This window comes from Rhinolophus sinicus, chromosome 4 (genome assembly GCF_057876585.1).
Source record: "Rhinolophus sinicus isolate RSI-liver-muscle chromosome 4, RSI-T2T, whole genome shotgun sequence".
Taxonomy (NCBI): Eukaryota; Metazoa; Chordata; class Mammalia; order Chiroptera; family Rhinolophidae; genus Rhinolophus; species Rhinolophus sinicus.
In genome coordinates, this window is record NC_142504.1 from 45,700,846 (window position 1) to 45,728,086 (window position 27,241).

At 38.7% G+C, this 27,241-nt stretch overlaps 1 protein-coding gene across 9 annotated transcripts in view; it reads left to right on the forward strand.

The window, feature by feature from the left end:
- The window catches only part of MAGI2 (membrane associated guanylate kinase, WW and PDZ domain containing 2), a 1,312,004-nt gene that overhangs the window by 1,126,997 nt on the left and 157,766 nt on the right, over positions 1-27,241 (forward strand). For 8 of the 9 annotated variants that reach the window (XM_074340644.2, XM_074340647.2, XM_074340648.2 and 5 more), the window contains 2 exons: positions 19,851-19,882; positions 26,190-26,379. In XM_074340644.2, coding sequence (XP_074196745.1) covers positions 19,851-19,882; positions 26,190-26,379 — 222 coding nt within the window. The remainder of the gene's footprint in view (positions 1-19,850; positions 19,883-26,189; positions 26,380-27,241) is intronic. The other variant, XM_074340646.2, reaches the window with a different exon arrangement.

Consider the following 27,241-nt stretch of genomic DNA (forward strand, 5'->3'; position numbering starts at 1 on the left):
TCAGGTATTGTTTTTCATCTCTCTACATCTTCTGCTACTTTATTTGTAAAATGGAATGGTAAGAGAGCCTACCACACAGGGTTGTTAAGATTAAGTGGCAAAATGTGAAATGCTCAGCACACTGTCTCGCACAGAACAAGAACTCAGAAAATGTGGTGTGTTTCTACTTTTTGGCTTTTCCTTATTTTATGTTATTTCTCTCTATAGGGCTAGTGAAGCTGGCAAGCTAGGAAACTTACTGATAGATTGTGTATATGAGTTGAAACAGCTGCTAAGAGAAAAAGAAATCAACAATGATTATTTGCCATTCCATAAAGTACATGGTGTATTTGACTTAAATCATCCAGGATTTGGGTATATTTCAGACAAACACACTTGTATAAAAAAAAACATAGGATGTGAATGTTCCCAACATGTGCATACCTAGCAAGAACCTCTCGCCTTCCTGAATATCAAGGGCTTTTGAAAGAGCTGTTTTAACTTTTTTTTTTTCCATTGAATTTATATCAACTGTCATTTAAATCATTGTAATCATATTCCGTCTTCCACATTTGGGCCACACTCAGCTTCCCACAGCATCATTAACTATCTTTTCACTCTAAACAAAGAATTTAGTCTATTCTCTAATTGAACACTTCTGAGATCTAACAGCCTAAGTAATTTTGAGACAATAAACCCTTTGCTGGATTTGGAAGAGGGAGAAAGAGAAGTCTGGGTTATAATGGTGCTTCATGAATAAATGGGGAAGTTGGATAATGGTCAGAGTAAGGCTAAGAGGAAGTCATGTGGGTGGCAGTCAACCTGATGAGAAAGCCATGGGAGAGGCCAGAAGAATAAACTAGCAGGGAGATATAAGGGGACTTTTGCCTCGTTTAGAAAGCTTTATCTGATGGAGCCATTGAGGGGGCAGAGGACAATTTTGAGGAGAGTTGATGTAGTCAAGGTCAAGAACCAAGGAAGGCTTGTGACACAATTCAAGAGATGCTCAAGGTCAGAGAAGCAACATGGCAACATGTCACAGTGACCCAAGGGAGAGATGTGCGTGTTCAGCACATGTGTGGTGGCACTAGAAAGATGGGAGGACCAAATGTGGCTTATAACCTTGGCAGCTGCACCTGTCTGTTGAGATCATGGAGTAAAACACCTATATGTGACCCAGAGCAGTGCCTGGCACAAATTGAAGCTCAATAAAGGTGACTTCACTAACGTGGCAGGGCAATAAAGGCACAGAAGAAGGATCTTATCCCAATACTGCCATTAATTAGCTATGTGACCTTATGATACATATGTAAAATGAAAGGTTTAGATAAAATGTTTGCTTCAGGCCATTCTAGTTCTAAAATTCTACAATTCTATTCTCTTATAGTCTGATAGTCGAGTGATTAGGTTAGTGCAAAAGTAATTGTGGTTTTTGCAATTATTTTTAACCTTTTAAACCGCAATTACTTTTTTTCCTTTTTTTTTTTAATTAGTTTCAGGTGTACGAAACAATATAATAGACATTATTCATTTATATCCCTCACACAGTGATAACCCCTCTCCCCCAATCTACTACCCTTCTGACATCGCATACAGCCATTATATTTCCACTGTCTCTGTACTCCGCTTGTAACTATATATATAATTGTAGTTGACATTCATTATTGTTCAGCTTCAACTTCAGGTGTATAGTGCAGTGATCAGGAATTACTTTTGCACCAACCTAATACTTCAGCTAATGCATGTCTCATGCTGAAACATAAGCTGGCTTCCCCTTGGTCTGATTGAAGGGAAGTGGAGTACATTAGCCATACTAACAGTAAAACTTATTTTTAAAAACAGACGAAAATATCAAATTATAGAACCTTTTGTCATAATAAATATCGCTGTTTATTTATTTGGTAAGCATTCATGAAATGCTTGAAAGTATCCATTAAATACCTGTCACTTTGGTAGGCCTTGGGTGTGCAAAGACACAGAATATGATGCCTGCCCTCAAGAGACTTATGTTCTTCTGTTGTAGTCAGCACAGACCAGAGTGTGGTACCTCACAGACAGAGCGCTCATCTTACACCCTCTGTACTGACTGGAAGGAGATCTAAGAAGCCTTTCTTTTTCCCTCTGTACTGACCAGAAGCCCTTCTTTTTCTGATTTTGAATCATAGCCTTGATGTGGTCTTTCTTGTTTTATGTCATTGTCCCCAATGTAAAAGTGTTTAGCTACTTCTTGGTTTTATTGGGTAGCACTGGGATAAGATTTTAACTGGGTATTCTTGAATTGCTTTTACAATAAACCAATTTTATAATCTTTAAATTAAAAAAAGAGCCCTGATATATTCTAGGTGCTGTGCTAGAGGTGCAGCCAGGATACCATAGGGGACACAAAGACAAGACTTGTCAGCTCTACTTAGACGAGAAAGAGCAATGAAACCATTTCACAGAGGAGGTGATGCTTGGGCTGAGACTTCAAAAGAAGTAATTTGTTGCCAGGCAGACGGGATGGAAAGGGAATTCCTGGTAGAAATGGGCATGATGGGGCAACGATCGAGTTGTCAAACAGCCTGGGTGTTCTGAGAACTGTGAGTGGAGTGAGAAAGAGATGGAGAGGAGGAATGTGACGTGGGACTTCATACAAAACGAGGCTGGAGATGCAGGCAGCCAGATCGTGGAGCAGCTTCTATGCAAAGGAGCTTGGACTTTATTCTGCAGCAAGTAGGACACCAGCAGAGAGGAAAAGAGAAGCGATGTGTTCCAATTTATGCCTTAAGAAAGATATCTCTAGCATCAATAGAAAGAATGATTGGATAGGGCAAGAATAGAGGAAAGGAGTGAATAGTTAGAGGTTATTTACAATAGAGGAGGCAAGAAGTTTTGAGGTTCTGCAGTTCTGAATCCAATAGCAGGAGCAAGGATGGGGAGATGTCAGCACAAGAGATATCAAGGCAATAGAACATACAGGATTGATGGGATGTGTACAGGGGTGAAGCTGACAAATTTAGGATAAGCCCCAGATTTCCAGCTTAGAGACTGAGTAGTTGCTGGTAGCATTTATGACTCAGGACTGTTGAAGTCGGAGCAAGCTTCAGAGGAAAGAAACTGCCTTTATTATTGGACATAGCCCTCTGGAATGGTCAGTGGGGATACAGATGGGCACTTGGGCTAGACCTCAGGGGAAGGATGAGCTGATTTAGAAGCAGTTAGAAGTCTTAAATAACAGGAGAAGCCTTGGGGATAAATAAGCTCACCCAGAGGAAGGTCTCAATGAGAGGAGAAAAGGGAGTGAGCACACAGGAAGCAGGTGTAGCAGATAGAGCAAAATCAAGTATTACCTTTGTCTCAGCACCTAAGCTGTCCAGATAGACAATGTGGGGCCCCCAGCCGTCACTCAGTAACTGTTTGTTTCATGATGCATAAGGAGATGAACAAGTGAGTGAACCACTGAGTGAGAAGGGAGGGCACAGCGACTGAGAGTATAAATAGTAGAGGTCAGGATTAAAAAGACAACACTACCAATTATTCTCATGCAGACAGAAACTAAAGCCATGAGAGTGAAGAAGACCCCAAGGGAACAAGTATAAAGTGAGAAAATTGGGACTTAGGAGTGAAGCCTAACAAGGCAGTCACAGCAGGTTCCCCGTGCTTCTCTATAAAACATTAGTCATCATTAGTCAGGGCAGCTCATCAGCAGGAGCTGCAGCTGCAGTTACAATTTGACCTTCATCCGTACAGAAGGAAGATAATGTCCCCGTTCCCCTTCATGGGGGAGGTGGATGAGGACAGAGGAGGCATGAAATGTCAACTGTGATGAAGCACCAGATTCAGTATGAGCAGGGTGCCAGCTGTGGAGAGGCGCCTGTTGGGCTGTAATCCACTGGCTCCTACCATAAAGCATGGTTCTTGACGGGTCATTAATTCCGTTAGGAAAATATCTGGATGCAGCCTATCCAATCCCCACTAAGGCTGTGTGTAGAATCAGAGGTGAGAATGAGTCTCACAACACTAATGTGGCTTCAGAAAGCAAACCAGACCCAGAGTTCCTAGGTGGGTCCAGGTGACACAAACATGCTTTGTCATGTGCAGGTGACAGAAGGTGGCTTGTGGCTTTTCAAAGACTATCTTTAGATAGTCAGTGAGGTTGTTAGAAACCTGAAAGCCTCCATTTTTTTGTAGGTTTATTTTTTTTAAGTGACTCAAAAATAATGAGAAATTATTCAAAAAAATAAGCTGACAGCTTAATGGAATTCAACTGAAAAATATTTATTGGGGGGTCACTAAGAGTTAACTGTCAACAATAAAATTAGTTTTGCCAGTGCAAAATGTGGTCCCTGCCTTCCCTAATTTTCTTAAGATTCAAACCAAAATAAAACATGGGTTTTGTTTTATTGTTTAGCTTAGAGGTCAACTAGTGGAAAGAGAGTTTAAGAGCTGATTTACCCCCTTCTCTGAAAGATTTACATCATTTCTGACGCCTCATGCATGCCTAGTGGTAACACTGTCAGCCCTAGGGTTTCCAGGAGGGAATTCCCACCCATTCTCAGGAATTTTTTTGCTTTCCTGTTCCCGAATCCTGAGATATAAACTGTTTTCTGTTTTCCACGATGAATCATTTCCACAAAGTGGCGGCCGATACTGCCAACCACCTGAGTTCAAGGAGCCGATTTTCCCCATTTTCCAACCAACTTTTCTTGGGATTCAGGAAGTGGAAAGCGAAAAATATTCCTGAGAACAGGTGGGAATTCCCGCCTCGAAACCCTACCAATAAATAGGAAAAATGTCTAAGGTATACATTGTGAGTAGTACATTTATTTCCCATTATGGGTATTAGTGGGTTCAAGGAGCCGATTTTTCCAATTTCCCGACCAACCTTTCTCAGGATTCGGGAACGGGAAAGCAAAGAAAATTCCTGAGAATGGGCGGGAATTCCCGCCTGGAAACCCTAGTCTGCCCTTTGATGATTTGGTGAGACATGCTCTGTGTCTCCATCTATACAATGAGGAATCAGATGCCTAGAAGGTCCTCTGTGACTGCAACATGCTATCAACTTGTCATACATGTAGCATAGCATGTGGCTGAGATCCCAGCACACTTTCCTTCATTCTGTCACCTGTGAAATAGGATGACACAATGACATCTTGGGAAACTTTCAAGTTATGGAGAGCTGTTCTCTGCCCAGCACCTCTGGCTCCTTCCGTCCCAGATGTGTGTCTATCCCGCCTTCCCAATTACCCAGTTCTGCTTGTATAGGACTTCCCAGGGTCCCTAATGAAGACTTAACTTCCTCCCCTAAGCAGAATGATACCTTGGAATGATGCCCCTTCTGGTGGCATCTCTAAGGAGCAAACAAACACATAATAGGTCATGATGCACCTAGTAACTCATCTTCTACCACTACAGCCCCCAGTGTCATGGGCCACCAGGTGGTCACTGCTGCTGGCCATTTCTGTACCACTGAATGTAAAACTAGCAAGCAACACCCAAATAAATATTGCAAGTCAATATGCTGATCTGGAAAATCTTAAGACAGATCACAGCAAGTAACTAGACTGCTAATTGCATAATTACCTGTCATCCTGCTGTGACACAGTGTTTGGAGGGGGATGGGCTCTAGACTTGGAGTCCGAGAGGATGGGGGGCGTCCTGGTTCTGCCACCTCCGTCTCGCATGCCCATAGGCAGGACACCCTCAGAACCTCAGTTATTCTGTAAGATGTGTGTAATCATTCCCTCCCTGCCACCTTCTCAGAGATTTCATAAAGAATATATGACAATATACCCCAAATTGCCATTTAAATGATAAACTGCTAAATAAATATGATATTTTTCTCAGAGAAAAATTAAAATTCTGAGTATTGGTAAAAATGCAATTTGACATTTTATTCATTCAACAACTATTTAGTGAGCACTTGCTCTATGCTAGGTACCGTACGAGGAGTTAGAGAATCAATAATGAACAAAAACACGGATACAACCCCTGCCACCAGGGAACTTTTAGACTCATGAGGGAGAGAAAAAGTCATCCCTTTACCATAGCGACCTCAGCCGTGCAAGCGAGACAGAAGAGGAGTGTTGAGGAGAAGTTCATGGAGTGATAAGAGCCTCTGATAATGGGGTTCGGCTTAGAGAGGTACAGGATGCCTCTCCTGAAGAAATGACACTGGAACCAGGATCTAACTGATAAACAGGAGTTAACCAGGTGATGAGAGCAGGGAAGCTGATTGAAAGACCTCATGATGAGAGGGAGCCTGCAGGGTGGAGAGACGGAAATAAGGTCCCTGACATTGGAGTGAAAAAAGCAAAGCAGGTGGGAATCCAGAGTAAAGTGAGGCTACAGGATGGATGGGGAACAGATTAAGGTCCTGTAAGAATTTTCACTTTGTTCCTAAGAGCATTGGGAAGCTGATTACGGGGCTTTAACTATAGGAGCAACAGGATCAGATTTATGCTTTGAAAAGATCCCTGTGACTACAGTATGAAGAACAGATGGAAGCAGATATAGGTAGACTGGCTGCAGCAGTTCAGGCAGGATTTGATGGCAGTTTGGACTCAGAGGCATTACTGGAGAATTGAGGGATATTTAGGAAGTAATAACCACAGGACTTGAAATCAATATGAATGGCAATGGTACAAGTTATTAAGATATATTTAATACTGCACTTACGCGTATTCTTGGACTCGGCAGTTCAGATCATGTCTTGGAGTAAGTGGTGATATTTTCCTCAATAAGACATGATGACAGATCAATTACGCTTTTTTCCCCACTTGATTTAATGACTTTATTTTTTTTCCTCCAAAGCCTTTTTTTTTTCAATTTTATTGAGGCGTAATTGACAAAATTGTACATTGTGATGACAATATATGCATACATTGTGACAGGATTCCTCCCATCTAGGTAATTAACACATCTGTAGTTGTTGACGCTGTGCTGTAGAACTGAAATCTGCTAAGAGAGTAGAACTTAAATGTTCTCACCCTCCCTGCCATCCAACAAAGAATTATACTTGTCTCAACACTGATGCTATGATCAGGCACTGATATTATTGAACGTTGTCTGCCTTTGATCCTTTTATATTTTCCAGTTAATACTGTGACTTTCATTTTTTATATCTCAGTGAGAAAAAAATAGCATGTTTACTTGAAACATAGCAGAATGACAAAGTTAATGCCTATTGTAACTGCTGTGTCTTTGAAGTTTACCCCAGTCTTATTCATAACATTAGTAATTGGAGAATTCTCCCATTAACCAAAGACATTCCACAGGCTCTGCATTTTGAAAGGTCAAATCTACGGAAGAATTTATTATATTTCATTAAAGATGTGTTACTTGACTCTTCTATGTGTTACTTGACTCTTCTATGAATACAAAATTAGTCTCCACTTTAAGACAGGGTGGCAAATTCATGGCTCACATGCCACCCCTATGTCCTCCCATTTCCATGTCTAAGATGCTAATTGTTAAAATATAATATCTTACTGAGCCTTTTGAGAATTCTTCCCAATATAGCAATCCAGGCAGCCAGTTGATCAGATTTGGCATGAGAGTTGAAACTCATTTGTCATGCCCATTTCCACACTACTTACATCCTTCATTCCCCCTAATAATCACTATGAGTATGTATGTATTTAGGTTTTCCTCCTACCTCTGAGATCTGTTTGCCTGTTTCCTTCAATAAGATCGGCTACTCTGTATCTTCTCAGCTCACCCAAGTTCACAGGGAGCTGTGGATGTTTCCCTCAAACTCACAAGAGTCCTGCGTTTAGCACCAGAGTCTCTTATTCTCTGTCTGAGAACTTTCTCTGGTATTACAGGTGCTTCCTCAGCCTTCAGCAGGGACAACCTAGAAATGTGGGAGAGTTAACACTCTGGTAGAGAAATAGCCAGTGAGGAGCCATCCTTATGTCCCAATGGGGAGTCGGAGGACCAGTGGCCCGGCCTCACCATTCCACAGCAGGGAAGTTCTGAGGTGTGTTCCCTTAGTTTCTCAGAACATCCTCAAGGGCTTAGTGATTACCCACTCATTTGTGTCTTTCGCTTCCCTGATTCACCCTCCTCATTCTTCATTTGTGCTTCCAAAGGCCACCTTTGTCCTCATCTCAAGGTCTGCTTGTGGAAGAACTCAAACTAAAATGGCATTCGTTATGTTATGTGAAACATTGATTTGTAAACTGCAGTCCATGAAGTTTCTCCTGATGACTGAAATGTGGGCTCTGACTCTTCCTTCCACAGCAGACCCAGTAACACCGCCTTTCCTTCCTCACTAGAAAACCCCATAGGAGAACCTTAGAGAAAAAGAGAGGAGAAAAGAAGAGAAAGAAACAAACTCACTTACACCAAGGTTTCCACCACAAAGCAAACAAATTTATTTTTATCTCTGTTTTGTGATTTTGATTATTGAAAAATACATTCCAAGGGCAATTGTATGATGATATTTGTACTTTCTCTCCCCTAAGTAATGCCAATCAGGGATGCCAGAACCTTAAATGAAGATTCATTATTTCAAGCCTTAGCTAGTTAAGTTAATCACAACAGGAAATAAACAAGTCACTTTTGCCTGTATTTCAGAACTTATTTTATAAATAATGTATATAAAACATATAAAAGATATAGATGAATAGAGACAAAATTATTTTTTACATTAGCAGATCATGCTACTAAGAAGTTCTATTTAAAATGATATTAGGCCAAAGAATTTCCTATATGCTTTCTCCAACATCCCAGTAAAGTGCCAAGACACAGAAAGGAAAATGTCAGGGATTTACAGATTCTAGCAATGGTAAGACTGCTTAGGTACTGCTTTATAGGCAATAAGAGTTGATTAAACCTCCACTCCATTTAATCAGTTATTCTCTTTTCACAAATACTGTCTTTCAACCAATTTTGAAATCTCCGACCCTAGAGAACAGCACAACAGAAAGTAGAGGGGTCCAGATGGTGACAAATTGCCTCCTGGGGGAGTGCGGCACAATTACATTGAGCACTGTGGATGGAGACAGAGCTATAAGAAGCCTTGGGGTTAGTATATAGGGAGCATCTCAAATTTTTTACAACACAAATATTTCTCTCCAAAATGAGCCAACAAAATTAGGAAGTCGTGTCGACAGAAGTTTCCCCACAGTCCAGCAAAGCTATATGACACCATTGCCAATGGAAGTCTGGCAATGAGCTGTGCACACGCGTTCACTATCGTGTGAAATTTAAAATGGGTATTATGGTTTAGCACGTAAAAAAGGAATAATTACTATTAGCTTTGAAGATTGGATTGGGCCCATCTGGATAATCCACGATACTCTCCCCATCTCAAGGTCCTGAACCTTAATCACATCTGCAAAGTCCCTTTTCCCATGTAAAGTGACATATGCACAGGTTTCAAGGATTAGAGCATAGACATCTTTAGGAGACTCCTATTCTACCTATGACATCAAACATAGGCTGTTTGTGAAAGATTTGAGGACATACACTAATGAAGGGCTAAAATTCACAGTCCAAAAATGGGCAAATGGTGTAAAATAAATTGCGATGAGCATTAAAACCAGTTCGCTTTGTTCGGTCTAAGTAATCATATAAATAGTTACAGGAAAATGCAATTTAGAAACAACTCATAAAAGAATAATTATAATCACCATAAACTGGGAGTAGTGTATACTAAAGCAGAAGGACTGTTAAGTAAGGTTAAGTGGGCTACCTTGCTCCTCTCACCAGGATCAGAAGGGACTTAATGGAAAACGCTAATAGGATGAAAACAATGATTTGCTTTGTTTAAAGCAAATCAAAACAAGCCATACTCCATGTAGCAAAAGGCAGCTTAAAAATACTTAAAAAAAAAAAAAAAAAGAAGCTTAAAGGAGAGAAAAAGCCTAAAACAACCAAGAGAAAAAAATAATATGTATCTGTTGTGACACAACTGTTGAACACCTTTCTGAAAAGCAGACCTTCATTTTATGGAAAAAGAATTCAAAACACACTAAAAGCATTAAATGGAAGAATGCACCATTTTATAATGATAAAATATAAAGTACATTATTATTCAGTTCTCACTAAAATAATTCCTACTATTATCTTTACTTTTTTACAGATAAGGAATCTGAGCCTTAGAGAGAATAGGGTATTTTCTCATAGTCACTGGATATGAGTCACAAAGTAAACCGAAGGTCTTACTCAAAGCCCAAGAGTTAATCCTGGTAAATGTGCCCTCCTGTGTATATGTGAGACCACATAACTAGTGATGGGGGGGGGGGGGGGACTGGAACCAAAGTCATTTTTACCCCATATTGTGTGTGCATAACCTTTCCCCTATACTGTCTCAGAAATTGTTTTTCCATTTACATCTTTACCTCATCCCTTTGAATCAAACATTTCCACACAGGTTATTTTTGTTCTCTCCTCTAGTTTCCCAACATAACCAGAACCCCTACAAACCCCCATTGATTTTCCCGCTTTCGGCCACTGTCAGTGAGTGAATTCTCCTCCCCAGTGCCATCCCAGCCCATAGAGTAGACCCTGGGGGTTCCCCCCAGAGAAGTGCTCCCCCCTCCTGATAAGGACTTAGATGCTCTTCTCTCTCAATAAAGATTAATTCCTCCCCTTGTGCTCTAGATGCCATCCTCTCTAGTCTCCTCATGAAACAGTTCCACCATTTATCCCCTTTTCTCCTGAATCTTCAGGCTCTGTCTGTGTTAAGGAACCTTCTCATCTGAATGTAAGCATACATATCCCAAGAGAAATCGTCCTTTCATGGGGGCTCTATTCCCCATGGGGAGACGGGCATTAAACTAATTATTCCACAAATGTAATTACATAAATATGACTTCATAGATGTCATTACAAACAGTGATAGTGCCATATAAAGCAAAAATACAGGATGCAATGAAACATTTAAATAGAGAACTGTAAAATGAAAGGTCAGGGACATCTTCCCTGAAGAGCGATATTTCAGCTGACACACATGGAAGTCAGAGATAGCTGTGTGAAGAGTAAGAAAGGGCAGGCAAATGAAGGAGGTCATCCAAAGGCCATGGTTAGAAATGCCTAGTTTGGTCAAGGAGCTTCAATATGTGGAGTGACCCATGAGTTGTCTGGAGAGCAAGTAATTGGGAGGAAACAATTTATGTAGGGACTTGTAGGATTTGTGTTTTATCCTAAACGCAAAATGGGCATCCACTGAAAGATTTTAAGCATGATCAAATTCTGTGACATCAGCAAATTTGTTGTTGCTTCTGTGCAGGCGAGAAATGATGGTGGGTGTGGATGACAATGGTGGCTATGGAGATGGAGAGAAGTGAATTTGACATAGATTTTGGAGGCAGAATAGACAGAATTTGGTAATAAGGACATGAGGGAGGGAGGATATTAAGAATGACTTTCAGATTTCTATCTTAAAAACTTGGAGGGGCAAGTGAAATTTAACAAAATAGGGAACACAGAAGAGAAGTTTCGGGAAGACAGATCAAAGGTTCCAGTTATTTCTGTTGAATTTATGGTGCTTGTGAGGCACTCACAACTCAATAAATATTTATTTAATGTTGATGTAAAGTACCAAAGCAGACATCTAATCTGTCTTCAATGACATAAAGATGGTTTTAGATATTTTTCTCAAAAGAAAAAATACTTCATCATTCTACATTCATCATTGTAAAAAATATGTGTTACTCTCAGAATTGGAATTTTCTGTTTACAAGCACTGATATATCCTTCCACATTTTCTTTGCCAACTGTTTGCAGCATGTCATAAACATACAGAATAGTTTCTCTCTTAATTGCTCTTGGTCTTGTTCAGAACATTAGCAACTTTGAAATTGCTAATATTTTCTGCAAACCTGACTTCGCTCTGAGTTTTAGCCTCCATGACACAATTCTTCCCCTTCCAGTCCATTCCTTTATTCCTGTTCAAGTTATCCACCTGGCCTGCTTTATTTAAAACATACCTTTATGTCGCTGAGTTTATCAGAAGACAACATGTGCAGGCTTAGACTTTCTAGATACTCATTGGGATTACTTGGGATGGTCAGATTATTCTGTCCATAGGAACAAAGCCAGGGGGGAAATAGCCATTTGAAAACACTTTATAGTGGTTATAAGAACACTTTTATTTAAATGATGGAGTAAAGATCACTGTTAAAGCATTACAGAGAAAATCTCAGCTAACCATATAAAAATACATTCTCCAGGTCAAAGAAGGCAGCCAATTTGAAATTTTCTTTGCATATTGACTATTTTGCCTGGCTGAAACATGGTGATATGAGGTTTGGGTCCTGTCTTGCATGGTTGCTGAACGGAAGGCCGGTTCTTGGCCTAGGTCAGTTTCATTAAGAAGAATTGCCCTTTTACTGACTTCAAATAGCTAAAACAAATTATCTAAAGGAACTTCAGAGTTTAGCCCATCTAATGAATTTTAATAAGAAATACATGAATCAGTCAAAAAACAGAAAAAAGTGAATAATATTGAACTAGTTTTAGTGGAAATTAGCTCATTACCCTGCTGGCTTACATTTACCAAAGGCTAGATTTTTTTATGGAAAATTTGCCAGGCTGCTGGAAAACAGGAGGATCTTTAAATTAAAATTTAACCTTATTAGTGGTATTTTTCTCCCTCAAATTAGCCCTAACCAGAGATTCGAAAAGCCCTGTGGCATTTTTCCCCTTTGGAAAACTTTTTAAAAATGATTCCCTTTATTAAAAGAATTTCTCTTGGTCCCTGAAACATTTTCAGAAATGTAGTAGCAATATAAGTTTCCCTTATTGCTTGCAATCCTTTATATGAAAGGATAACGTAAGACGTGGGAGTCCGTGTGAGTGTCCAGGCCAGGATCCTGGCTTCCGGCAAGATGCCACGGGGACTGTGAAAAAAAATTTTCTCTCCTTCTCACTTGCTCTTATTTTCTCTCACACCCATGCGATACGCACATACTTTTGTTCTCCCTTCTTTTTCCTTTTTTTTAAATTGTGGTAAAATATGCACAACATAAAATTTGCCATATTATCCATATTTAAGTGTACAATTCAGTAGTGTTTAGTACATTCAATTCACATTATTGTGTCTTCCCTTTTTTTAAGCGAAACAAAACACACAGGTTTTAATAACCCAGGGTGTGGACATCTTCAGTGATACAGGTCTTTATTTCAAATTGATTCCTACTCCTTTTCTGTTGCTTAAAGAAAAAGGAAAATAGTGTTTCCCCTGCATCTCTATCATTTTTAGTAGCTGTAGAATCCCCTACAAAATACATGAGGCTATAATGATAATCTTCAACACCAGACTCATATGTTGTAACAAATACTTCAGCTGAAAAAGAAACCACTTCACATTCCGCGAATGGAAGTTCAATATATCAAGTGGCGTATAGAGGCATATTGAAAGATTTAGTTCTGTTTGGGAAAATTCCTAGAAATCTCAACATATTACCTTGGTGTTATTCCAATTTGAAGATATCACGATGGGACTCTGTGATTAAATTGCTGTCCATTGTATTTTTCTTTCTTTAATTTTTTTTTTAATTGGGGAACAGTGTGTTTCTCCAGGGCCTATCAGCTCCAAGTCGTTGCCCTTCAATCTAGTTGTGGAGGGCGCAGCTCAGCTCCAAGTCCAGTCACTGTTTTCAATCTTTAGTTGCAGTGGATGCAGCCCACCATCCGAATTGAACCGGCAACCTTGTTGTTGAGAGCTCGTGTTCTAACCAACTGAGCCATCCGGCCGCCCCTCTGAAAGCTCAGCGACAGTTCGTTGTCATCAATCTAGTTGTGGAGGGCGCAGCTCACTGGCTTATGTGGGAATCAAACCGATAATCCTGTTGCTCAGAGCTCACGCTCTAACCAACTGAGCCATCCAGCTGCCCCTGTCCATTTTATTTTGATCCCTTATTCAAATTGGGATGGTTCATCATTTTCTTGCCCTGTGAAAGTAAATAATAATAATTTAAAAATAACCTCTTACCAAACAAATCACAAATGCACACTAGAAAGGGGCTCTCCCTTCAAAGCTGCTATAAACACAATGATATTTTTTCATTTCGGGTATCATGTGTCAGAAGAAGTAGGTTCTTAAAAGAGCCATTCTGTGGAACATTCCTCTTGCGATAAGGCAGTGTTACTGAATAGTCATCAAACAATTTGAAAATGGTCCTTTGTGACACTAATGTTAGCCACACCGAGTTCTACATCACATGAGGTGAGACCTTAGTCAAAGCTACTGATGAACAGGCAACCACCATAATCCAATGATCTGTAGAGCAAAGGGAATATCCTCAGGTTTCTCTAAAGCAACATTCCTGGCAATCAAGCATTGGAGGGGGAGTAAGAAAAGGAAATATTAAATATTTTCTGGGTTTTTTTACTAAATTGAATGGATAGCTGCATTAGATGTTACTTATTCTGTTTTACTTTTTAAGTGGTTGCCCAGGACACTGTCTTTTCATTTTTAAATGGACCTATAAAATGTTACCTCTATAGGGTGATCAGATTTAGCAAATAAAAATACAGAATTCCCAATTAAATTAATTTCATATGTACAACAAATAATTTTTTAGTATAAGTATGTCCTATGCAATATATGTCTCATACAGTATACAGGACATACTTACACTTAAAAAATATGCATTATTGACCTGAAATTCAAATTTAACTTGGCATATTATAGTTAGTCTGCTACCATATACCTACAGTTTATTAAAAGTTATATATATGTATATTTTAATTTATATTGGGGAACAGTGCGTTTTTCCAGGACCCATCAACTCCCAGTCAAGTTGTTGTCCTTCAATCTAGTTGTGGAGGGCACAGCTCAGCTCCAAGTCTAGTTGTTGTTTTCAACCTTTAGTTGCAAGGGGGAATTGAACCGGCAACCTTGTTGAGAGATCACACTCTAACCAACTAAGCCATCCGGCCGCCCCTAAAAATTATATTTAGTTGACATGTAGAATTTACATTTCAATGACTTTAGTGTTGTCTTCTCTCCTCTTCCATTTCTGTACCAGAATTCCTTGTCTAAGCTATTTGCACTGTGTTTCTGTTTTTCTGCCCATCTCTCTTTTAGGTGCAGAATTAAAAATATACTTTAGTGTTATTTCTGGTTCTAAAGAAGACAGATTTTAGAAACCTAATTCAATTTTGTGCACTTTATTAAATGCATCTAAATTTTCTTTTAGCTGCATTTTATTTTTTCCTTTTATGTTCCTACTCTTGTTTTAGTTAGCTTTTAACTGTACTGTAAGGTCTTCAACTTTTGTTGTCTTTAAGAGTCAGGATTAATTTAATATGTTTGCATTTGTACACGTATATACGCACAAGCACACACCAATAAACGATCAGTATGGAAAACATGGGTCATTATAAAGAAATTTTAATCCCATAAGGAAATTATAATATACCACTTTCTATAGAAGGAGGGGAAGTGAAGCTAGAAATTAACAAAAACATAAAGGAACTGTTACTACTATTTTTATACGAAAAAAACTCTTAGTTTTTATGAACTTGGTTTTATAAAGAGGACTGTCAGCTCTGAAAAGCTTAAGAAAAAGATATCTATATCCTAATTCCTGTTTCCCTATGCAGATGGGTGGTAAAAAGCCCAAAAATAATCCTCTCAGCAAACCAGGCCGATTGGCTGCTGTGAGCTCTCTCTGACCGGAATGATTTCGGGAAGGAAAAAAAAAGGCAGAAATAAAGATTTAAACGTTTTTCACTTTGTTTTGGGTTTGTTTTTTTTAAATTAAACTTTATTGGGGTGACAATGGTTAGTAAAATTACATAGGTTTCTTGGAGGAGCCATCCCTACAAAAATGATTACACATTTATAATATAAAACGGTTTGACCCACACTATTTCAGTATTTCTGTAGCTCTTCCAACGAAGTTGAGCAGAAAATTGGAGTTAAATCATGTGGAAAACTTAACCTTCTGGTTTAATCGGGCCAAATTGAGTCTATCCAAAATATATGTTTTCTATTCATCTTAATTTAAATGTTTATAGCATGATTGATAATTTGCTAAAGAAAAACAAAGGGTCACATTAAGTTATTTATATTCAAAGAAGTCTATTCTGATACTATTTCTTGCTACCTAAAATTACTTGCTCGGCAGCAAGCAGCTTCTTTTTGATAATGATTCAGAAAGAGGAAAGACTGCTCTGGAGACTGAAGCCTCTGCAGCACAACTCAGCATTAGAAATACTCCAGAAACTCCCATCATGGGAGCAGTGAAGAAGTCCTGGGTCATGCCAATGGTCTGAGGTTAGACTGAATGAAACAGCCTTAAAAGAATGGGAAGCCAGAGTGCCTGTGAGAAGTGGTCAAATTGAACATCCCTTGGTCCTTGTTTGACCTTGACCAGTGTTCTGACACCATAAGTACTGAAAGATCAGATGATGTGCTCATGTTCCATGAGAGGAATAATCATCTTCTAAGGTAATGTCCCATGTGGAGATGAGAGCTTCATTATAGAGGAACCATTTTCAATACTTCCATATCAGAGACTAAGAAACTCCCAGCACCTAACAAATGTAAAACAGCAAATACTCAGAATCTGTTCAGGCACTCCAAGAGGTGACAACACAAAGAAAGTTGAGATATTTGAATGTTTTGGCATTGTATATGTATATTTGTATATTTTGTATGTGTATTTGAATGTTTTGGCAATGTATAAATTACACCTTTTTTCTAAGTGTTGCTGGCAATTCCATAAAATAGCAAATAATTTTTAAATAATTGTTTTCAGTTACAATTGACATTCAATATTTTTTTATATTAATTTCAGTTGTACAGCATAGTGGTTAGACATTTATATAATTTATGCAGTGATCCCTCCGATTAGTCTAGTGCCCACCTGGCACTGTACATAGTTGTTGCAACATTATTGACTATATTCCCTGTGCTGTACTTTACATCCCTGTGACTGTTTTGTAACTTCCAATTTGTACTTCTTAATCCTTTTTCCTCCAACCCTCCAACCCCCACCCTCTGGCAACAATCAGTTTGTGTCTATTAGTCTATTGCTGTTTTGTTTTGGTTTGTTTGTTTGTTTTGTTCTTTAAATTCCACATATAAATGAGATCAGACAGTATTTGTCTTCTCAGTCTGACTTATTTCACTTAGCATAGTACCCTCTACGTCCATCCACATTGTTGCAGATAGTAAGATTTCATTCTTTTTTATGGCTGAGCAATACTCCTTTGTCTATACGTACCACATTTTCTTTATCCAGCCATCTATTGATGGTCACTTAGTTTGCCTCCATATCTATTCTATCGTAAATAGCGCTGCAGTGAACATAGGGCTGCATATATCTTTTCAAATTAGTATTTGGATTTCTTCAGATAAATACCTAGAATTGGCATTCCTGGGTCATAAGGTAGCTCTAGTTTTAAGTTTTTGAGGAAGCTCCATACTGTTTTCCATAGCAGCTGCACCAATTTGCAATCCCACCAACAGTGCATGAGGTTCCCTTTTCTCACATCCTCGCCAACACTTGTTGTTTTTTTCTTTATTGATGATAGCTGTTCTGACAGGTATGAGGTGATATCTCATTGTGGTTTTAATTTGCATTTCTCTGATGATTAGTGACATTGAGCATCTTTTCATATGTCTATTGGCCATCGGTATGTACTCTTTGGAGGAATGTCTATTCAGGTTCTCTGTCCATTTTTTAATTGGATTTTTTGTTTTTTTCAGTGTTGAGTTGTATGATTGTTTTAATAAATTTTGGATATTAACCCCTTATCAGATGTATCATTGGCAAATATGTTCTCCCATTCAATCGGCTTTCTTTACATTTTGTTGATTATTTCTTTTTCTGTGCAAAAACGTTTTAGTTTGATGTAGTTGCATAGTTTATTTTTCCTTTTGTTTCCCTAGCCCAAGGAGATATAGCAGAAAACAGATTACTAAGTACAATGTCAGAGAGTTTGCTGCCTATGTTTTCTTCTAGGAGTTTTCTGGTTTTAGGTCTTACATTTAAGTCTTTAATCCATTTTGAGTTTATTCTTATATATGGTGTAAGAAGGTGGTCCAGTTTCTTTTTTTTTTTCACAAGTATCTGTCCAGTTTTCCCAAGACCATTTATTAAATAGACTGTTTTTACCCCACTATATATTCTTGCTTCCTTTGTCCTAGATTAAATGACCATATAGGCATGGGTTTATTTCTGGGCTCTCTAGTCAAACAGCAAATAAATTTTATCCTTCACAGAAAAGAATGGTTAATTGGCCAACAGGTTACAATTTCTTTCACTTCATAATTAATTGTCAAATTGTTTTCATTGTCATTCTATAAAATGAGTCAAAGAGATTAATGTATTTATCTACAATTTTTACTGAGCTATTTCCAAAAACGGATGTGATTAAATCCTTATAAGTAAATTAATCAAACCATACATTGAACAGAATTCTTTTTTCATTAGTTGGAAAGAGATAAGAAGGTACAGAGTATGTGAGAAAGTGAGCTAATTCTACTATCTTCTTAGGTAAGGTGGTTATTACACTTGAGTTTTAAATTTAACTTGGGTTCCGGGGAAAGCTGAGAAACATGATGCATTATATACTTTCACTCTTTTCTTAAAATGAAGCATCATTTCTTCACAATGGTGCATTGCAGTACAATTCATATTTATGCCATGACTGAGTTGGATTGCTTAAGCATCGAGATAATTGTGTGTCCAGATTTCTGTAAATAGCTACTATAAATTGGTTGTTTTCAAATATTCTCATTTTGTGCAATTCCCAGTTTAAAGATGATAAACATAGTATGGGACATATTGTCAATTTCATTTTTTACTGGGCATTTTATCGGATATCACTTAACATTACAATGAGGCAAATTGTTGAATGAAGTTGTATGATATGCAAAGAGAGTAATTTTGATTTGTATCCTAGATTTTATTTTGGCTTGCTAGGACCAATATATGGCAGCCCCCTTCACCACCACTCCCATTATTTTTAAGTTGGTTTTTACTAACATTTTTTAAAACTGATATCATATGATAAAATAATGATAAAGGGGGAAAAGTAAAGGGAATTAATCTATCGTTTACTTTTAATTATCTTAATAATCATTTGGATCACAGGTAGTCCAATCATCATACTATTTGTGATAATAAAAAGGGCTCTATACGTTTTTAAAGAATGGTTTTGGTGATACATGGGTCATTCAATTTACAAACATTTTGAGCTACTTCTTCATGCAAAACATTGTACTCAGACTAGTATGTTAGGGTAGTAAAACAGATATCTGCTCTAGAGAAGATCTCAGTGGGAGGACAATCCCATAAAAATTAGAATAGAATCTGATTCATAATATAGGTATTTACATTAAATGTGAGACTAGTGAAGGCTTGTTGAATGATTTTTACTATATAAAGAATGTATGTAAAGCAGAATTACTTCTTATAAAATTCTTATATAAATACCAAGCAAACGTATTTACCTTTAAAAATCTAAATTTCTATCTATATTCTTCTCTCTCTCATTCTCTCTCATTCTCTCTCTCTCTCTCTCTCTCTCTCTCTCTCTCTCTATCTATCTCTCTCTCTCTCTCTCTGTCTCTCTCTCCTCTTTTATTCTCCAGCTAAAGCTGTGTCACAGAAATCCCTAAGGATGACTCAATTTTAGATCTTGAAAAGTGGCTGACAGTTTGCCACACACATACTCATCTACTCTGTGCCTCAGAATTCTCAACTTCCAAATAAGAAATTGTTCTTAAAATCACTAATATAATTCCAATGAAATTATTTAGGCTCCTTGAAGAAAACTATCCAGCCAGGCAGAAATTTCTGTGGTTATTATTGTTTGTTGTTAACAAATTTAAGTGACTCACAATTATTTTAATATCATGCCAACCATAAGTGGTAGTGGGGTGTATTTTCAAAGTTCAAATATTGTTTTCTTTATTACAGGTTTCTTTTCTCCATGGAAAACTCCAAAACCTGTAAGTTGGAATTATTATGCTTCTTTATTTCTAGTTATTATTGCAATCCCGTTAAGCAAGAGTTGAATTGGATGACCTCAAAATCTCTTCCACCTCTGAGATTCTGTGATATCAAAACAACAAATCCTCTGCATCCCTTTGTCTTGTATTTGTCCCACAAATACAAAAATAATTCATTTTACTTTCCTATGAAAGCAATGCTACCTGTTTTTCTAATAGACTTACAAAATGAGTATTAATACTATTCAGTATGAAAATACTTTAGAAACCTTTTGTTTTTCCCTGTCAGAAATACTATAGTCATTATAACATAAAATTTTTAGAAACAATGCAAGTTATAGGCCCAGAGGTTTTGACCTGCAAAGTAAATCTGGCCCACAAGATATTTAGCTCTGTATATATTTGTATTTTTTTTTTGCATTTTAATACATACAAAGCTAAATATATATGTATGTGTGAAAATATATGTGGTTGTATATATACAAATATATGTATACACATATGCATACATTTTGTTTTCCCCCATAAAACCTGACCTTCACTAAGGTGATGCTTCTGAATGTTCTTCAGATATTGGTGATCTCTGCCATCACCTAACCTCTCTGGGCCTAGTTCCTTTATGAATCATCCTGTAATTTTGATGTCAATACAGGAGGTGAAGCATTTTAATAATCTTTTTGTGAGTCGACGTTAGCCAAGTTGGCTTTGCAATTAGAAATGATCTTTACTCACCATTCGATTGAAACTAGTAGTTGCACAAGTCCCAAGAGCTGGGAATGGTTTTCCAGGATCCCATGTTATGTTGGGTTAGAATACACTCCCCCAACTAGAATGTGTAAAACCCATGACTAAAAGAGAGCCGCCGCAAAGTGATTCAAGTCCAGAAAATTCAGGGAATCACATTTTCCACCTGCTTCTTTTCTTTCCTCTGACAGTAAGCAGTTCAGATACAAGTGTCCCTAGTATGGCCAATGAGTAGGGAATTTGGGGGGTAATTTTATGTTTTTCTAATTTCTTTTACTGAGGGACTCTCTAATTGCTTGATTTTCTCATTTTGGAAATGGAGATAATATATGTTTGCATACTTTCCAAGTGCAATAACAGGCTTAATTAAGTAATATGTTTTGAAAATGGTGAAGATGTGAAAATAAAGTATTATTGAGCCCCGCAATATACCTGAGCTCCAGGTTTCTCTCAAAGAAAGATGAGGAAACCAGGAGCTGGAGACAATGAACTGAGGGTGTCAGGGCCACAGAACGTTCTCACGAAGCATGTCTCCATTTAGGAGTTGGCACATCCGGTCCACAGAGAATACCAGATAGGAAAACCGGACCTGTTTGGGCTTAGCAAACCATTTAGTCATGATGTTACTTTGAAGAGAAGTATTTAAAAATGTTTAAAATGAAATTTGTTTTATCTTGGCCAAAATCTAATTCCTTCCTTTCATCAACAAAGTTAAATCTCTGTTCTGTGGTTATATACACCTTTATCTAATTTAACAAGAAAACTTGCAACCTCATCATGGCGCTCCATTTATGCAATTTAGAGATTTCCTTATATGTACCACATTTACACGCAAATTATGCCATTTGGCATAATTACAGCATTAGCTGTCATTAAAATAATTATATCCGTAGTCAATAATTCCAAAAAAGGTTTTATAGAACTCAATTTACAGTTAATCCTGGACCCATACACCCCTCTAAAAAAGCTAAAGTTTGGACTTCCAGATCCTAGTCTGATTGAAGATAGATGACTGTCGATGTAATGTCCTCCATGTGGCTATGAGAGACTCCTTAAACTAAGGCCTATAATAAGAGACAGTGTGGTGTGTGGTTTAGGGTGCAGACTCTGAAGCATACTGTGGGGGTTCACAGTTTGCTTCTAGCTCTGTGACCTTCAACTAGCTGCTGAAGCTTGCAGTATCTCAAGTTCTATATCTGTGAAATGGGGACAATAATAATACCCCCTCATATGATTCTTGTGAAAAGTCTGTGAATAGTTAATCCAAATAAGTGGCTTAAAACAGTGCCTCTACATGTTGAGCTCAAAAATATAAAGTGTCATCCTGGAAAGCACACCCTCCACGTATAAACCCTTAAAAAATGAATCATTCTATGAAATGAACATAGTTTGCTAAACTAGTCATTTAAACAAGTGTATAAACATATGCCCACAGGGTCTGGATTTATACACTCTCTCCTCTGAGGAGGATTGATGACATCCCCGTCAGGATAAGGAGATGTTATCCTGAGTGAGCGCTCTCCTCCTTCTGGCCCTGCCGCTTCCTGACCCTCACCTGTCCTACTGATCCACATCAAGATAGTCACTTCCCATTCAACAAGTAACACACTAATGTACTGAGTTCTCATTGTCTCCATCTGGAAGGGATCCAAGTTCAGTTATCAAGTACAGAATCAAGTCAAACGCCTCCAGCCCTGCCCTAAAATAGTGAGTTGTGTGTGTAGACTACCTCCCCTCCCCGCCCATAGGAAGGAAACAGTTTCTAGATCGAGTATTTCATGGGACTGGGGGAGGGCCTGCCTTACTCACAAGCACTCTGTTCCCAGTCTGCACCCTAGAATCAGAAGATGGGTTTGAAAAAATTAACCACACCATAATTTGGTTTTCCTGTTTTACTGTTTGATGCCTGTTGTGGACTGTATGTGCACTCTGTCCACTGAGATGTAGGTGACTGTCCTTTCATACAGTCAGGCATTCATTCATCAAGTTCAGCAGAGATACCAGGCTTCTCCCAGACCTAGAAAATGACTTCATTTCCATTTTTCCTTACTTTAGTGAGATGTTTATAAATATCATCCTAGATATGGAAACCACTGGGGACTGGACAAGGCCCCAGTGCCTGGCAGGTAGCCTGGCAGGTAGTGTGACTCTAGATGGTTCACAGCCAGGAAGACACTCAGTGAAGCAAGTGAGGCCCTGGGCCTGGGCCAGCGGACAGGATTGGAATCTAGGTGGCTCAGTGAGCACTGGAGTCCCAGCTGGAAAGCAAGCAAAAGTGCAGAGGCCAGGTTGCCTAAGAAAGAAAGGAGACGTCAACAGAGGGCACCCTTCAAAAGGTGCCGTCAGATCAGCACCTCAGCCCCCGGGAGCAGGGGTGACCTCTGACCCCAGGGCAGCAGCTTGTTCTGTGATCTTCTGGGAGGGAGACGGCAGAGAAGTCAGTTTGGAACATGGGAGTGTAGGACTTTGAGTATGCTGTTTCAGTTATTTCAATGGCACAGTGATTTTCTGCTCTACAATCTTAAGAAACCCTGACAGCGTGACTCAAGGGTTGATGAATGTCACAGTAAGATGCTTTACTAAGCATGAACTGGACTCTTCACTAATTCCCCCATCTCTGTGCTAGCAAAATTGTAGAATTTGTCTATCTGCCACAGAAACTTTCTCAAACAGTACCCAAAGCATTATTTGTTCTAGTTTTAAGAATTTTTTTTAGAAATGCTGATCTTTCACCTGAAGCATGTTTGCCCCAGTGACTGTACACGAACAACGCACATACCAGCAAGTCCTATATGGGTATTGGATAACTCTCAGTGGAAGATGGGAGAAAGAGCTAGACATTTGCTGAAGCCCTATGATGACAAGTGGGACACACAGCTACTCAGACTGTGTTTCTAATTTATGTACCTTTTACAATTTGATATCATATATTTGGACACAGAAGGGGGAAAGTCACAGCCAGAATGCATCCACGTGGTACCTAAAGTCAACGTGAAAAATAAAAAAGAATATGCCTTTACCCACAAATGTGGGTCTTCCCATCATAGCCATGACAGCCAGAAGGATGACCAAAGGAACCCAGAATGGCTTCCTAGATGAATTTTGCTAGCAAATGAATTATGAAGTGCATATCTAAAGATTTTTACTAAATGAGAGCAAAAGGCCCACTGAGCAGAAAATTAGCTAAAATTCTAAAGCAAATTTACCAGTGTTCCCCTCAATGTATTATTACGTAAAACAGCATCCTGTTACATATGATTCTGACCCGGGGTCTGCCGCTGACAGCTGCTCGACATCTTTGCTCTCCTGGAGATTATGTTCAATATTAGGAAATAGAACTCGACCAGGGGTTTTCCATCCCTGATAGCTTTAGAATCTTTGTTCAGATGAAATCTTGGTGGTAGTACATACGCGTATAGAAAACAAATGAAAATTAAGCTACTTGTCTTAATCTCTTCAGACTGCTAAAACAAAATTTCATAGACTGGATGGCTTATCTATGACAGAAATTTCTCACAGTTCTGGAGGCTGGGAAGTCCAAAATCAAGGCACCAGCAGATTCAGTGCTGCTGGGGCCCTCTTCTTTGATGGCCGTCTTTTCTCTGTAACCTCACCTGGCAAAGGAACTAGGGTCTCTGGGGTCTCCTTTATAAGGACATTAATTCCATTCATGAGGGCTCCACTCTCATGACCCAATCACCTCCAAAGGCCCCACCACCTAGTACCATCACCTTGGGTGTTAGAATTTCAACATATGGATTTTGGAGGGACACACACATTTAGACCATAGCACCAATCTTATTGAGACAAGGGTTAATGACCCCTTTGTCTCCTAATTTGCTGGCTCACCCAACCCCTGCCACAGTCCCAGGGAGGTGAGCAGGTCATGGGGAACATTATGTTACATAGTGACTTGTACCATACATGGTACCTCATGTCCCCTCCAGTTTTGTAATATTTATCATTGATAGGTGATTGCTGGCATTGAAGCCCTGACCAAAATATAGCCAGTATGAAAACAAAAACAGGACAGTGCAGTCGGGTACAGAAAGTTATAGTTCGGCCAAGTTCAACAATGTATATCAAAACTGGTTTTAGAAAAAAAGAGATTTCATATTTTATTGATTCATTCACTCACTTCACATTTTCTGAGTTCTTGCTATGCGTTGGTAATACAACAATGAGAAGAACTGCAGCCTCTGTTTCCAACATGATCTGTTTGAGGAGACAGGGATAGACTAGTCATACAGTTGTGTTTGATAAGTGGTGAGGGGGGGGGGTAGAGGGGGCCATGGGAGCACCCAAGAGGGGCATGTAAACAAATCAGGAATGGTCAACGAAGGGCTTCTAGAACAGGAGACAGCTCATCTGAATCTAGCAGTTAGGTAAAATGAGGAAGGGAGATGGAAGAGCAGAAAATAGGTAAACTTTACAGGTAGAAGGAAAAATTAAGAAAGTGTGCAAAGGTTCAGAGGCCCGAGAGACCCTGATGGGTCCGAGGGAATGGGATAAGAGACCATCAGCAGATATGAGAAAGGCAAAGAAAGGTGAGCAGAGCCTGGGTCATGAGGAGCCATATATGTCCCACTAGGAAGTTTGGCCTTTCTCCTGAGGACCATGCTGACCCAATGCAGAATTTTAGGCAAGAGAGTAACTTAATCTAATTTTACACAAAGCAGGTTTATTCAAAGCAGAAAAGTAGGTGAGTTTGAATAGGAATCAGTTGATCATTGAATGAAGGTGAAGTTGGTAGTGCCAATAGGTGATCTCAGGGAACCTGGCTTTCTCCTTGATAAAAGGATATTAGTTCCTGCTTTATCTACCTCGCAGGAAAATGGTAAGGATTAAAGAAGATGCCATATGTGAAAGGGCATGGTAAATTGGCAAGTGTCCTATAGATATTTAATAAATTATGGTGGTAGCAACAGCAGTAGCAGTAGCAGCAGCAGCAGCAGTATTTGGGGGAAGAAAACACCAGATCAACCGTAAATGAGGCTGCACCGAAGACTTTAAACAATTCATAAATCCCACATGGTTGTATTATTACTTGTAAACTGTAAAAAAAGTGATTGAATGTTCAAGTATAGGAGATGGTTGGGATATGCCAAACGAAGACGTGCTGGCTACTTTGCCTTCTTCTGTTTCAGTTAAAATGATGTAATGTATTGGAACCCTATTAGAAAAGGAATTATACCAAATATTTCTAAGCACTTGCACATAAATCATCTTGAGATACATATTATCTTTATTTTATAGAAGAAAAAAAAACAGACTCAGAGAGATTAAGTGATTTGCTGAAAATTATGAGCCTACAGGTGCCAAGGTTATATAAGTTTGCATTTAAAATTCAGGCACCACTTGTATTTGTAACAGTATGATACTTTATTATGCAGATATAGGATCTTTTCTCTCAAGGCAGTTATACCAAAGTTTTAAAACATTTCGTGGAAGAAAAGTTTGCAGAGCAAGAAAGTCTCGCTTAGAGGTGAAGGTTGTGGTATGTAACAAAGGAAATAGCAGGAAAGAATTTGTCAGTCATTTTCTCTGTTCTTTGACTTTCCAGATAATGGACCGATGGGAGAATCAAGGCAGTCCTCAGACGAGTTTATCTGCTCCTGCCATACCACAGAACCTGCCCTTCCCACCTGCCCTTCACAGGAGTTCCTTTCCTGATTCAACAGAGGCCTTTGACCCAAGGAAGCCTGACCCATATGAGCTCTACGAGAAATCTAGAGCCATTTATGAAAGTAGGCGTAAGTGAAAGCCACATAAAACAAGGGTACATTAATAATAGCTAAAGCCTTGCCAAGAGTTATTTAGAGGCTAAAATGATCTGGTGTGATTTTAATGTTCTGAGATTCAAAAGTATCTCAAAAGTAAAGCCAGTGATCTAAACTTCTTTTTAAAAAGGCAAAAAAAAAAAGTTGACTCTTTAAAAAGTTTGTAGCTTTTGATTTTAAATTTTATTTCCAACTTTTTTCCCCCTAAGCCCCTGAGGAAATCAGGAATGTATTTGGGAGTGGGGAGGTGGCGATGGAGGTTGCTAGTTTTGTTTGTCACCAAATAATAATAAGAAATGCTTGAGATTTTTGTTTAATCTGATCTTGAGTCGAAGCTTAGATTTTTCTTAGAGCCTTGAATAAAGGCACAGAACTTAGGGCAGTGAGTAAATGTTAGCCACGTCCTTCCAAATCACAATCATAAAAGCAACGGTTCCGAAAGCAGCACAGAGCCAGCTGCCAATCATTTGTACCCAAAACTTCTGCTTCTCATTTAATGCAATGGGGCCCATTTGAAATTTCAGTCATAAAATAAAATATCATGTATGCACTTGTCATCCTATTTGAAGGTCCTCTAAAATTATTTCATTGTACTTTATGAATATTAGAAAACAGAAGTTTTTAATATTGCATATACGTTATTTGTGCCTCTTTCCACCATCTAACAGGTCATCTCTTTCAAATGTTAGAGGACAGGGATCTGAATGGCATGAATGTGTAATCTATAAGGGAAATGTGCAGTACAGTAGGAGCCTGAATAAGTGGACCGAGAACCCTAGCCTAGTGAGAGGGGTTTGCTCCCTGGCACTCCTGTTTCCGGTCTGCGAGTTTCCTC